This window comes from Hyperolius riggenbachi, chromosome 4 (assembly GCF_040937935.1).
Source record: "Hyperolius riggenbachi isolate aHypRig1 chromosome 4, aHypRig1.pri, whole genome shotgun sequence".
NCBI classification, from domain to species: Eukaryota; Metazoa; Chordata; class Amphibia; order Anura; family Hyperoliidae; genus Hyperolius; species Hyperolius riggenbachi.
Window position 1 is genome coordinate 495,364,559 of NC_090649.1, and position 14,810 is coordinate 495,379,368.

The following is a 14,810-nucleotide window of genomic DNA, read 5'->3' on the forward strand; positions in this document are numbered from 1 at the left end:
ACCATGCGGGCTGGTATAGCTCAGGGTGCGAAGCCCCAGTCGGCCGGGGCTCCGCATTCTGGCTATCCCAGCCTGCATGGGAGATAAGGGGTTACAGAGGCTCGGGAGGGAGGACCCCACGTCATTTTTTTCAAAACATTTCCCACACTCTGAACATAACCCACAAATTTTAATTTAAAAAAATAAATAAATAAAATTTTTCAATTTTTTTTTAAATATTGTTTCCCAGTATCTTTTTAACATATCCTGCAAATTTGGTGTTGCTAGGATTTAAGGGGACATTGCTATTAACTGCTAAAGTCGGCGGAAAAAGTTTCCATGGAAATGTCAGTACGCGATTTAAATAGATATATTTCCTCTTTGAAGATTTAAACTCGATTTTCTCAAAAACTATAAGGTCTTTTTGAACAATTTTTTTTTCTTCGTGTTCCCACTATTCTTCTTAACATTCCCTACACATTTGGTGTTTCTGGCATTTAAAGGGGCTTTGCTATTAACCGCTAAAGTCGGCAAGCGTTTAATTTTCCCACGGTCAGAAGAAGAATATTCAAAATCGATTTTCTCAAAAACTATAAGGTCTTTCTGAAAATTTTTTTTTACTCTTGTTCACAATTTTCTTCTTAACATTCCCTGCAAATTTAGTGTTTGTAGCTTTTAAGGGGGCTTTGCTATTAAACATTAAAGCCGGCGGGCAGATATTTTCCAAACTGCAGCAAAGCAAGGGTTAAAACGATAAATATCGTTCAGGCACGAAAAAAAAAAGTTTTAAAACGATACATTTCGTTCAAAAGGTCTGCACTATTTTCACCTTTAAAACGATAAATATCGTTTTAAACATATATCGGGCAGAAGGGGGCGCCATTTTTTTGCCGTCGCCATTTTTAACTAGACGCTATTCCTGTACTTTTCTGTATCTTATGTGATTAATTGCTCTTGATGTGTATATATGAGGAGTGACCAATCTGAGCTTTTCAATATTGATATTTTTATATGCTTTTTGCGTATATTTTTACGTGTTTTTTCGCGTATTGCATTCAATGTTATGCACTATCTATTTTGAATTCTTTCGCGTATTTTTATACGCCACTCCCACAATTTTTACGCGTTCTGTTTGCCAGCATTTATGTAGATGTTCTTAAGCGTTATTTTCATGTTTTTACGTGTCTGAATACAATTTATGTGTACATTTTTACGCGTTTACGCGTTCTTCTTGTCGGTATTCATGCGGATGTTTTTACACGTTGTTTTCATGTATTTACGCGTCTGAATATAATCTATGTGTACATTTTTACGCGTCACGTGACTTTTTACACGTACACGGCAGTTCCCCATCAGGTCCGTTTTTTTCTTTTGGGTGTGGTTTAGCAGCCGTTTTTTCTGTGGGAGTGTTGTTTGACAGTGATGTCACTTGTGGGATGTACTTCCTGTGTACTGAAGTTCCCCATCAGGTCCTCTGCTTTTTGATCTGCTCTGATTGGTCACTTCTCAAGTCTTATTTGTGGATTGGTTAACATTTGAATGTGTAGCCATATAAAAGGAGGTATGTGAACACTGTTTGTCATTATGAGCTTGCAACTTGAAGAAGAAGCATGTCGCTTCGAAACAGCGGGCTGTAGTTGCCTTCAGCTCTATCTTTGCTATGTGATTTTATTGCACAAATAAAAGCTATCTTTTTCACTTTAGCGGTGCTGCTGATACTTCTTTTTTGCTACATACTTATTGTAAAAATGAAGCAATGTTTTATTACACTATTTTCACTGGACTTCCTCTTTAAAGACAGGGTTGGGGAACACTGCTTTAGGGAACAAGCCCTGATAAAACAGACTAAATAACTTATGCAGAGAACAGTCAATGACACATAAATATATATATATCATTACATTTCATGTTTTAAAATCTTAGAACAGTCAGTAAAAAAAGAATCTTAACTGAATACTCTTCTGATCTTTGACCACAACTCCTGCCTGTATTAATGTGCCCTTGTTACAAGTCCGGATGATGTAATCAGAGCACATGACAAAAAATATACATCATCAGGAGTTGTCTTGTCTGCAGCGAAACCTGCATGTGAAAATGTTCAGTAGTTGCAGAGATATCGGTTGCTGAAGTAGTATGACAATCCTTCCTGTTGATCTTTCAGCCACCTATTCCCAAGACTCCCATTAACCCTCTGCATCTTGGATGGCTTCCCTGACCAAACAGGAAATCTCTGTAACTCAACTCCTTTAACTTCTACATTCACTTGATTTACATTTTAGTAGTAAAACTTGCAACTAGTACAGAATGCTGCCGCAAGACTGTTGACAAGCCAACCCCGCCATGGCCACGTAACACCAATCATTTGCTCACTACACTATACTATATACTATACTATATGCTATCTAATGGAGAATCCTTTTCAAATTTGGCATGCTAACATCCAAATCCTACACGACCTAGGCCCTGAGTACCTGAAGGACTTGCTACAACTGCGTCCCACCTCCCAAAACCTCAGACCAAAAGGATCCAATAACTTGACCACTTTCAGAGTTCAACTAAAAACCTATGGAAGCCAGAGCTTTCTGTCATGCTGCCCCTAACCTGTGGAATGCCATGGCAAACTTAATCAAGACAGCTCCAACCCTGGACAAGTTTAAATCAGAACTGAAATGCCACCAGTTTAGTCTGGCATTTATGATCATATAACTTTTCCCTGTACACATCACTATGTACTGATCTGAGACAAGATTATGCGCTTTGGGTGCTACAGGAGAAAAGCACTTTACAAATGTTTTGTTGCTGTTGTTGTTTTCACATATTTGTTACAGAATATTTTTATACAGAATACCATTGAATGGGTGTTTTTCTTTTTCATTAAATTAGCAGTTTCTGTTGCCCAGGTTTGCAGGAAGATGTCCTCCTTCAGTTCTGGTGATTCAGAGCCACTAACGTGTACACTGAGCCCGTACTGTTCTTCTGTCCAGAAGCTGAGTGTCCATTCCTCGAGCTAAGGTTGGACGACGAGGTTTCCGTCCTCAGGATCTGAGCCTGGGCTTTGCAGCAGCCAAGCTTGCTCATCAGCGTGTAAAAATCTTTCCGAAAAGCCTTGGTGAAGAAAGCGTACAGAAAGGGATTGGCACAGGAATTAATTGGATAAAACAACACTAACAGGATCTTAGAATTGGACACGGTTATCAAGGGAACCTTCAGGGAGGCGGAGATTGCAAAGAACGAAATGGGCGCCGTGCACAGGAAATTGGTGAATATTAGTATTGCCATCCGTACCGCCGTCTTGGTGTCACTGTGAGAAGAGGCAATGTTAGGATTGCGTACCGTGACGTATATGTGTATGTAACAAATGCAAATAGCCACAAACGCTAAAACATTCAGCACCAGGAGGAAGATGACGTAAGCCTGCGAAGGTATAGATTCAATGTCCATCGGCAAGCAAATGCTGACCTTCATATAGCTGCTGATTCCGACAATGGGTAGTACGGCTACCACGAATGCAAAGATCCATCCCGAGATCATGATGACGATAGCGTGCCGCAGCCTCATTTTGCGCTGTAGCTGCATAGCGTACGTTATCGTATGCCACCTTTCCAAGGTTATGGCGGTCAACGTGTAAACAGAAAGTTCACTGGCGAAGACGGTAAAGAACCCTGCCGCGTGGCAGCCCGCTCCCGTCTGCCAATCAATGGCATAGTTGTAATACTGGCTCTTGGTTTTTATGTCCACCGAGGCGATCAGCATGAGGTAGATGCCCATGCAGAAGTCCGCGAATGCCAGGTGGCACATTAGGAACTTGGGGACGTTGAATTTGGACTTGCTGGTTATCAGTATAATGAGTACCACGGCGTTCCCAGCCACGGCCAGAATGCTGATACACCACATCAGGATCCGGAGGAAGTCGTAGCCCATGATATCCTCGCATGGATTGAATTCATCGGGCTTGGGGTAGCACATAAAGTTCTGCATGTCATCACAGAAGGCGTAGTCTGAGAGATGATCGATGTGCTCGAAATCTAGACCGTCGTTCAGCTGGTCGTCCATCTGTGTTGATCTTTTATCCATTGGCTTTAACTCTCCATTTAGAAAATAACTGCTTTTATTGCACAATGGATGCAGATTCGTGCTGTAGAAAAAAAAATACAGAAAAATATGTTAAAGAGAATCTGTATTGTTAAAATCGCACAAAAGTAAACATACCAGTGCGTTAAGGGACATCTCCTATTACCCTCTGTCACAATTTCGCCGCTCCCCGCCGCATTAAAAGTGGTTAAAAACAGTTTTAAAAAGTTTGTTTATAAACAAACAAAATGGCCACCAAAACAGGAAGTAGGTTGATGTACAGTATGTCCACACATAGAAAATACATCCATACACAAGCAGGCTGTATACAGCATTCCTTTTGAATCTCAAGAGATCATTTGTGTGTTTCTTTCCCCCCTGAGGGGGGAGTTCATAGCAGAACCACAACACTGAAGAACTTGGCAGCCTTCCAGACACAGGCTGACAAGTCTGACAGGGGAAAGATACATTGATTTATTACAGAGACTGTGATAGCAGAAAGTGCTGCAGTAAGCCAGAACACATTAGAATAGCTTTTGGAACTTGTAGGATGATAAAAAACAGGATGCAATTTTTGTTACGGAGTCTCTTTAAGCTTTGTCTTCCATGAAAAGGGCATCCAAGTAGAAAGTTATGACAACGTCGCACTGTGTAGTCACTGCGGACTTCCCGAAGAGAGGTGTAAATACTGAGAGAGAAGGCCATTAAAGTGTACCTGTCGGGCATAATCTTTATTTTTATCTGGTAAACAAGTAGTAAGGATGCTAACCAGGCAATCCAAAAGTTAAACTCTCTATTACTTTTCTTGTTGATAAATGATCATTCCCCAGTTTACCTGACTCTTGTTTGGTACATACACAATTTGGTACACAAAAAGGAAGTTGCAGGGCATGCTGGGTTGTCCTTTTTTGCTTCTGTACCTCAGACTTAACTAATGCAGCCTGATTGGCTGAAGCCTCTTTCCCTCCTGTTTTCCCCTCCCACATCTCTGTTCCTCTCTGATTGGCCAGTATTACTCATGCTGAGACAATGCACTTTCTATAGTGAAGGGCAGGCAAATCAGGCAGTGGAGAGTAAGGGAGGAAATGACATCAGAATTGGTTTCAAAATAGCCACACATAAAATAGGAAATGCTAAGAAGGATTTTCTCTTTTTTTTTTTTACTGTAGAAAAATCACTAAAATCAAATCGTGGACAGTGCAATACCTATGTTATGTAAGTAGAGCAAGAATTTATCTACTTATATATGTGGTTTTTTTTTCCTGAGATAGTATGTCTGACAGCTCCGCTTTAAGATGCAGGATGGGGGGGGGGGGGACTCCTCCTCCTCTCTCCTTCCATTACAGCTGTTTCACCCACAGTAGGTTTTGTTGTGGCCAAACTTGTTTTGGGTGGAGAGTCTCGTGGGGGCTGCACCGCTATGTGAGGGAATTATGGGAAGGGGGGCAGGGACACTTGCTATAGGACAACCAACAGATGGATCCTCAAGGCATGAAAGTCACTACAGGGCAGGGGGAAGGATGTATGACCATTGGGGGGCACTATTAAAGTGTTTCTGAGGGGCCTTATCTCCTAAACCATTTCCCCTTTGTGCTACATACTACCCCTCCCCCACCCTTCCCCACCAAAAACAGAAAAAACTAAACCTGGCGGTATATTGTAATGTAAAAATGCATGACATAAATTCCTTATGGAATCACCACAAAACTAATAATTCCTATCATAGTTACATAGTTATTTTGGTTGAAAAAAGACATACGTCCATCGAGTTCAACCAGAGAACAAAGTACAACACCAGCCTGCTCCCTCACATATCCCTGCTGATCCAGAGGAAGACACAACACCAGCCTTCTCCCTCACATATCCCTGCTGATCCAGAGGAAGACACAACACCAGCCTGCTCCCTCACATATCCCTGCTGATCCAGAGGAAGACACAACACCAGCCTGCTCCCTCACATATCCCTGCTGATCCAGAGGAAGACACAACACCAGCCTGCACCCTCACATATCCCTGCTGATCCAGAGGAAGACACAACACCAGCCTGCTCCCTCACATATCCCTGCTGATCCAGAGGAAGACACAACACCAGCCTGCTCCCTCACATATCCCTGCTGATCCAGAGGAAGGTACAACACCAGCCTGCTCCCTCACATATCCCCGCTGATCCAGAGGAAGGCACAACACCAGCCTGCTCCCTCACATATCCCTGCTGATCCAGAGGAAGGCACAACACCAGCCTGCTCCCTCACATATCCCTGCTGATCCAGAGGAAGGTACAACACCAGCCTGCACCCTCACATATCCCTGCTGATCCAGAGGAAGGCACAACACCAGCCTGCTCCCTCACATACCCCTGCTGATCCAGAGGAAGGCACAACACCAGCCTGCACCCTCACATATCCCTGCTGATCCAGAGGAAGGCACAACACCAGCCTGCACCCTCATATATCCCTGCTGATCCAGAGGAAGGCACAACACCAGCCTGCACCCTCACATATCCCTGCTGATCCAGAGGAAGGCACAACACCAGCCTGCTCCCTCACATATCCCTGCTGATCCAGAGGAAGGCACAACACCAGCCTGCTCCCTCACATACCCCTGCTGATCCAGAGGAAGGCACAACACCAGCCTGCTCCCTCACATATCCCTGCTGATCCAGAGGAAGGCACAACACCAGCCTGCTCCCTCACATATCCCCGCTGATCCAGAGGAAGGCACAACACCAGCCTGCTCCCTCACATACCCCTGTTGATCCAGAGGAAGGCACAACACCAGCCTGCTCCCTCACATATCCCTGCTGATCCAGAGGAAGGCACAACACCAGCCTGCTCCCTCACATATCCCCGCTGATCCAGAGGAAGGCACAACACCAGTCTGCACCCTCACATATCCCTGTTGATCCAGAGGAAGGCACAACACCAGCCTGCTCCCTCACATATCCCCGCTGATCCAGAGGAAGGCACAACACCAGCCTGCTCCCTCACATATCCCTGCTGATCCAGAGGAAGGCACAACACCAGCCTGCTCCCTCACATATCCCTGCTGATCCAGAGGAAGGCACAACACCAGCCTGCTCCCTCACATATCCCCGCTGATCCAGAGGAAGGCACAACACCAGCCTGCTCCCTCACATATCCCTGTTGATCCAGAGGAAGGCACAACACCAACCTGCACCCTCACATATCCCTGCCGATCCAGAGGAAGGCACAACACCAGCCTGCACCCTCACATATCCCTGCTGATCTAGAGGAAGGCACAGCACCAGCCTGCACCCTCACATATCCCTGCTGATCCAGAGGAAGGCACAACACCAGCCTGCTCCCTCACATATCCCTGCTGATCCAGAGGAAGGCACAACACCAGCCTGCACCCTCACATATCCCTGCTGATCCAGAGGAAGGCACAACACCAGCCTGCCCCCTCACATCTCCCTGCTGATCCAGAGGAAGGCACAACACCAGCCTGCTCCCTCACATATCCCTGCTGATCCAGAGGAAGGCACAACACCAGCCTGCTCCCTCACATATCCCTGCTGATCCAGAGGAAGGCACAACACCAGCCTGCACCCTCACATATCCCTGCTGATCCAGAGGAAGGCACAACACCAGCCTGCTCCCTCACATATCCCTGCTGATCCAGAGGAAGGTACAACACCAGCCTGCTCCCTCACATATCCCCGCTAATCCAGAGGAAGGCACAACACCAGCCTGCTCCCTCACATATCCCTGCTGATCCAGAGGAAGGCACAACACCAGCCTGCTCCCTCACATATCCCTGCTGATCCAGAGGAAGGTACAACACCAGCCTGCACCCTCACATATCCCTGCTGATCCAGAGGAAGGCACAACACCAGCCTGCTCCCTCACATACCCCTGCTGATCCAGAGGAAGGCACAACACCAGCCTGCACCCTCACATATCCCTGCTGATCCAGAGGAAGGCACAACACCAGCCTGCACCCTCATATATCCCTGCTGATCCAGAGGAAGGCACAACACCAGCCTGCACCCTCACATATCCCTGTTGATCCAGAGGAAGGCACAACACCAGCCTGCTCCCTCACATATCCCTGCTGATCCAGAGGAAGGCACAACACCAGCCTGCACCCTCACATATCCCTGCTGATCCAGAGGAAGGCACAACACCAGCCTGCTCCCTCACATACCCCTGCTGATCCAGAGGAAGGCACAACACCAGCCTGCACCCTCACATATCCCTGCTGATCCAGAGGAAGGCACAACACCAGCCTGCACCCTCATATATCCCTGCTGATCCAGAGGAAGGCACAACACCAGCCTGCACCCTCACATATCCCTGCTGATCCAGAGGAAGGCACAACACCAGCCTGCTCCCTCACATATCCCTGCTGATCCAGAGGAAGGCACAACACCAGCCTGCTCCCTCACATACCCCTGCTGATCCAGAGGAAGGCACAACACCAGCCTGCTCCCTCACATATCCCTGCTGATCCAGAGGAAGGCACAACACCAGCCTGCTCCCTCACATATCCCCGCTGATCCAGAGGAAGGCACAACACCAGCCTGCTCCCTCACATACCCCTGTTGATCCAGAGGAAGGCACAACACCAGCCTGCTCCCTCACATATCCCTGCTGATCCAGAGGAAGGCACAACACCAGCCTGCTCCCTCACATATCCCCGCTGATCCAGAGGAAGGCACAACACCAGTCTGCACCCTCACATATCCCTGTTGATCCAGAGGAAGGCACAACACCAGCCTGCTCCCTCACATATCCCCGCTGATCCAGAGGAAGGCACAACACCAGCCTGCTCCCTCACATATCCCTGCTGATCCAGAGGAAGGCACAACACCAGCCTGCTCCCTCACATATCCCTGCTGATCCAGAGGAAGGCACAACACCAGCCTGCTCCCTCACATATCCCCGCTGATCCAGAGGAAGGCACAACACCAGCCTGCTCCCTCACATATCCCCGCTGATCCAGAGGAAGGCACAACACCAGCCTGCTCCCTCACATACCCCTGTTGATCCAGAGGAAGGCACAACACCAGCCTGCTCCCTCACATATCCCTGCTGATCCAGAGGAAGGCACAACACCAGCCTGCTCCCTCACATATCCCCGCTGATCCAGAGGAAGGCACAACACCAGTCTGCACCCTCACATATCCCTGTTGATCCAGAGGAAGGCACAACACCAGCCTGCTCCCTCACATATCCCTGCTGATCCAGAGGAAGGCACAACACCAGCCTGCACCCTCACATATCCCTGCTGATCCAGAGGAAGGCACAACACCAGCCTGCTCCCTCACATACCCCTGCTGATCCAGAGGAAGGCACAACACCAGCCTGCACCCTCACATATCCCTGCTGATCCAGAGGAAGGCACAACACCAGCCTGCACCCTCATATATCCCTGCTGATCCAGAGGAAGGCACAACACCAGCCTGCTCCCTCACATATCCCCGCTGATCCAGAGGAAGGCACAACACCAGTCTGCACCCTCACATATCCCTGTTGATCCAGAGGAAGGCACAACACCAGCCTGCTCCCTCACATATCCCTGCTGATCCAGAGGAAGGCACAACACCAGCCTGCACCCTCACATATCCCTGCTGATCCAGAGGAAGGCACAACACCAGCCTGCTCCCTCACATACCCCTGCTGATCCAGAGGAAGGCACAACACCAGCCTGCACCCTCACATATCCCTGCTGATCCAGAGGAAGGCACAACACCAGCCTGCACCCTCATATATCCCTGCTGATCCAGAGGAAGGCACAACACCAGCCTGCACCCTCACATATCCCTGCTGATCCAGAGGAAGGCACAACACCAGCCTGCTCCCTCACATATCCCTGCTGATCCAGAGGAAGGCACAACACCAGCCTGCTCCCTCACATACCCCTGCTGATCCAGAGGAAGGCACAACACCAGCCTGCTCCCTCACATATCCCTGCTGATCCAGAGGAAGGCACAACACCAGCCTGCTCCCTCACATATCCCCGCTGATCCAGAGGAAGGCACAACACCAGCCTGCTCCCTCACATACCCCTGTTGATCCAGAGGAAGGCACAACACCAGCCTGCTCCCTCACATATCCCTGCTGATCCAGAGGAAGGCACAACACCAGCCTGCTCCCTCACATATCCCCGCTGATCCAGAGGAAGGCACAACACCAGTCTGCACCCTCACATATCCCTGTTGATCCAGAGGAAGGCACAACACCAGCCTGCTCCCTCACATATCCCCGCTGATCCAGAGGAAGGCACAACACCAGCCTGCTCCCTCACATATCCCTGCTGATCCAGAGGAAGGCACAACACCAGCCTGCTCCCTCACATATCCCTGCTGATCCAGAGGAAGGCACAACACCAGCCTGCTCCCTCACATATCCCCGCTGATCCAGAGGAAGGCACAACACCAGCCTGCTCCCTCACATATCCCTGTTGATCCAGAGGAAGGCACAACACCAACCTGCACCCTCACATATCCCTGCCGATCCAGAGGAAGGCACAACACCAGCCTGCACCCTCACATATCCCTGCTGATCTAGAGGAAGGCACAGCACCAGCCTGCACCCTCACATATCCCTGCTGATCCAGAGGAAGGCACAACACCAGCCTGCTCCCTCACATATCCCTGCTGATCCAGAGGAAGGTACAACACCAGCCTGCACCCTCACATATCCCTGCTGATCTAGAGGAAGGCACAGCACCAGCCTGCACCCTCACATATCCCTGCTGATCCAGAGGAAGGCACATCACCAGCCTGCACCCTCACATATCCCTGCTGATCCAGAGGAAGGCACAACACCAGCCTGCTCCCTCACATATCCCTGCTGATCCAGAGGAAGGCACAACACCAGCCTGCACCCTCACATATCCCTGCTGATCCAGAGGAAGGCACAACACCAGCCTGCTCCCTCACATATCCCTGTTGATCCAGAGGAAGGCGAAAAAACCCCCACAAGGCATGGTCCAATTAGCCCCAAAAGGGAAAAATTCCTTCCCGACTCCAGATGGCAATCAGATAAAATCCCTGGATCAACATTATTAGGCATAACCTAGTAATTGTAGCCATGGATGTCTTTCAACGCAAGGAAAGCATCTAAGCCCCCTTTAAATGCAGGTATAGAGTTTGCCATAACGACTTCCTGTGGCAATGCATTCCACATCTTAATCACTCTTACTGTAAAGAACCCTTTCCTAAATAAATGGCTAAAACGTTTTTCCTCCATGCGCAGATCATGTCCTCTAGTCCTTTGAGAAGGCCTAGGGACAAAAAGCTCATCCGCCAAGCTATTATATTGCCCTCTGATGTATTTATACATGTTAATTAGATCCCCTCTAAGGCGTCTTTTCTCTAGACTATATAAACCCAGTTTATCTAACCTTTCTTGGTAACCGAGACCTTCCATCCCACGTATCAATTTTGTAGCTCGTCTCTGCACCTGCTCTAAAACTGCAATATCTTTTTTGTAATGTGGTGCCCAGAACTGAATTCCATATTCCAGATGTGGCCTTACTAGAGAGTTCGCTTTAGCTGCAGCTACTTGGCATTGAGTACGATTATTTAACTTGTTGTCGATGAGTACTCCTAAGTCCCTCTCCAAGTTTGATGTTCCCAACTGTATCCCATTTATTTTGTATGGTGCTAGACCATTAGTACGTCCAAAATGCATGACTTTACATTTGTCAACATTGAATTTCATCTGCCATGTATGCGCCCATATAGCCATCCTATCCAGATCCTGTTGCAATATGACACTATCTTCCTGAGAGTTGATGATTCTGCACAATTTTGTATCATCTGCAAAAATAGCAACATTGCTCACTACTGCATCTACTAGGTCATTAATAAATAAATTGAAGAGCACTGGACCCAGTACAGACCCCTGTGGGACCCCACTGCTAACAATTAACTAACAATTGCTATCAATTAACATTTCTTAATTATATTATATCACATATCTAAGACATGATAATTACTTTCACAATAAAAACAATAAAAGACAAACAACCCCCCCCCCCCTCAGAAACACGTGTGTAATAATAAGCATTATTTATTATAATACACTCTGCAACCTGTCAGGTGATAATGAGAAGCCCCCAGGATGCTGAGAATACTGTATCTGCATGGTGATTCCTATCTGTAAAACGTTATCAATATCTGTCACAAGTAAATAGGTGTAATCGTCAGCCACAATGCCATCAAGAAGAAAACCAAGTTATAAATAGTAAGTTACAAAATTCATCACTATGCTCCGTATACATAAAACAAGAAAATGCTTGTGCAAGATATGGCTTGTGGCCTCTTTAGAGATCAGTGTCCATGGAAGTTTAACTGTCACTCACCCCATCAATCCTTCCATGGAAGTCCAACATCCACAAGTCCAACACCCAAAACTAAAGTCCCTTACACATAGAGGGATCTCTGGGGGATCTCTGTCCCCTGGCAGAGATCAGTACACGATCCCTCGGGCAACGTGTCTGTTGTTATGAGGGGCTTACCTATACTGGGGGACCTATACCTGACTACCTATACTGGGGGTGCCTACACCTGGCTACTTATATTGGGGGCACCTTTACCTGGCTGCCTATACTGGGGGCACTATGCCTGGCTACCTATACTGGGGCACCTATACCTGGCTGCCTATACTGGGGGCACTTATGCCTGGCTACCTATACTGGGGCACCTATACCTGGCTGCCTATACTGGGGGCACCTATGCCTGACTGCCTATACTGGGGCACCTATGCCTGGCTACTTATATTGGGGGCACCTACTCCAGGCTACCTATACTGGAGGTGCCTACACCTGGCTACTTATATTGGGGGCACCTACTCCAGGCTACCTATACTGGGGGTGCCTACACCTGGCTACTTATATTGGGGGCACCTTTACCTGGCTGCCTATATTGGGGGCACCTATACCTGGCTACCTAAACTGGGGGCACATACACCAGGCCACCTATACTAGGGGAACCTATACCAGGCTATCTCTACTGGGGGTACCTATATCTGGCTATCTATACTGGGGGCACCTATATCTGGCTACCTATACTGGGGCACCTATACTGGGGGCACCTATACTAGGCTGCCTATACTGGAAGCACCTGCAGAGCCGGATTATCCACCAGGCAAGAGAGGCAGTTGCTTTGATCTAGTGAAAGGTCAGGGGCCCCAGCAGCCCCAATAAAGATTTATTGCCTCATTGATGTAACTCCTTATGCTCTGTTAAAAACAAAGTCTTCAGGAATGCTCTCTGTAACAGATAATAAGACACATACAGACAGTGTTTCCTCCTGGATCCTCCCCTTCCCCTCCTTAAAGAGAATCTGTATTGTTAAAATCGCACAAAAGTAAACATACCAGTGCGTTAGGGGACATCTCCTATTACCCTCTGTCACAATTTCGCCGCTCCTCGCCGCATTAAAAGTGGTTAAAAACTGTTTTAAAAAGTTTGTTTATAAACAAACAAAATGGCCACCAAAACAGGAAGTAGGTTGATGTACAGCATGTCCACACATAGAAAATACATCCATACACAAGCAGGCTGTATACAGCATTCCTTTTGAATCTCAAGAGATCATTTGTGTGTTTCTTTCCCCCTGCAGCTATCTTCCACTGAAGTGTCAGGCTGTTTCTTCCTGCAGAGTGCAGACAGCTCTGCCTGTATGTAATTCCTCAGTATGTGAAAGCCCAGCCAGCTCAGAGGAGGATTTATCCAGCTTGTAAAAGATAAGAGAGAAGAGAGAAGCTGCCCTAATCTAAATAATACACAGGCAGTGTGCAGAGAGGGGCCTGGAGGGGGGAGATGCATCACAGAACCACAACACTGAAGAACTTGGCAGCCTTCCAGACACAGGCTGACAAGTCTGACAAGAGAGAGATAAGTTGATTTATTACAGAGATGGTGATAGTAGAACGTGCTGCAGTAAGCCAGAACACATTAGAAATTTAGAATAGCTTTTGGAACTTGTAGGATGATAAAAAACAGGATGCAATTTTTGTTACGGAGTCTCTTTAAGGTGGCCACACACGATACAATAAAATGATCCAATTTTACGGCAATTCGATAAAAACGATCGGATCCACCCGAAAAAGCGTAAGCTTTTTTTTCATTCGACTGAAAAATCCGATCGGATTTCCCGTTGTTTTCGATTTATTTATCTATCCGGAATGCCAGATATTTTTCTTCAATTTCTCTAAAGATTGTATGGTGTGTGTTAGATTGTCAATTTATTATTATACACACCCTAGCAATTTTCTCAGAGTTTCCAACCATTTTTATCATAATTGGGGAAACATTGAACATGTGTGTGGTGCATTGGCCATATTTTTGAAATGTTACAATCAGTCAGAAAAATTGATTGCAATTCTTAAATTGAACAGATATTTAAACAAAATTGTATGGTGTGTGGCCACCTTCAGTTTAGCTGTCAGACACAGGCTGGGGTCTGGAATGACTAATGTCATTTGTGTGATCTCTGTCCAGCGTTCTCCAATAATAAAAATGTTTTGAAAACAAACAGCAGAAGCTGCTTGCTAGCCAGGACTATGGAAAACGCATACCCTACCCTTAGTTGCATCACCCGAGTTATACCTGAACGTGGCCACAGCCGTGCTCAGAAGTGAATATTGTTAGTTTGACGCCGTGGCATTACCCAGAAGCAAAAAAGATGCAATTCGCAGAGTGTGAGCAGAGGGGAGCAAAGTATCTATTACAGGGGTGATTTAGGGCTAGTCCAGCTCTGGGGTATTCAGGTTTGTTGTTGTAAG

General features: G+C 47.1%; 1 protein-coding gene across 9 annotated transcripts in view; it reads right to left on the reverse strand.

The window, feature by feature from the left end:
- Positions 1–730: 730 nt before the first annotated feature.
- Positions 731–14,810, reverse strand: part of FSHR (follicle stimulating hormone receptor) — a 294,915-nt gene continuing 280,835 nt past the window's right edge. For all 9 annotated transcript variants that reach the window (XM_068233073.1, XM_068233071.1, XM_068233074.1 and 6 more), the window contains one exon: positions 731–4,114. In XM_068233073.1, coding sequence (XP_068089174.1) covers positions 2,902–4,114 — 1,213 coding nt within the window. In that variant the 3' untranslated portion in view covers positions 731–2,901. The remainder of the gene's footprint in view (positions 4,115–14,810) is intronic.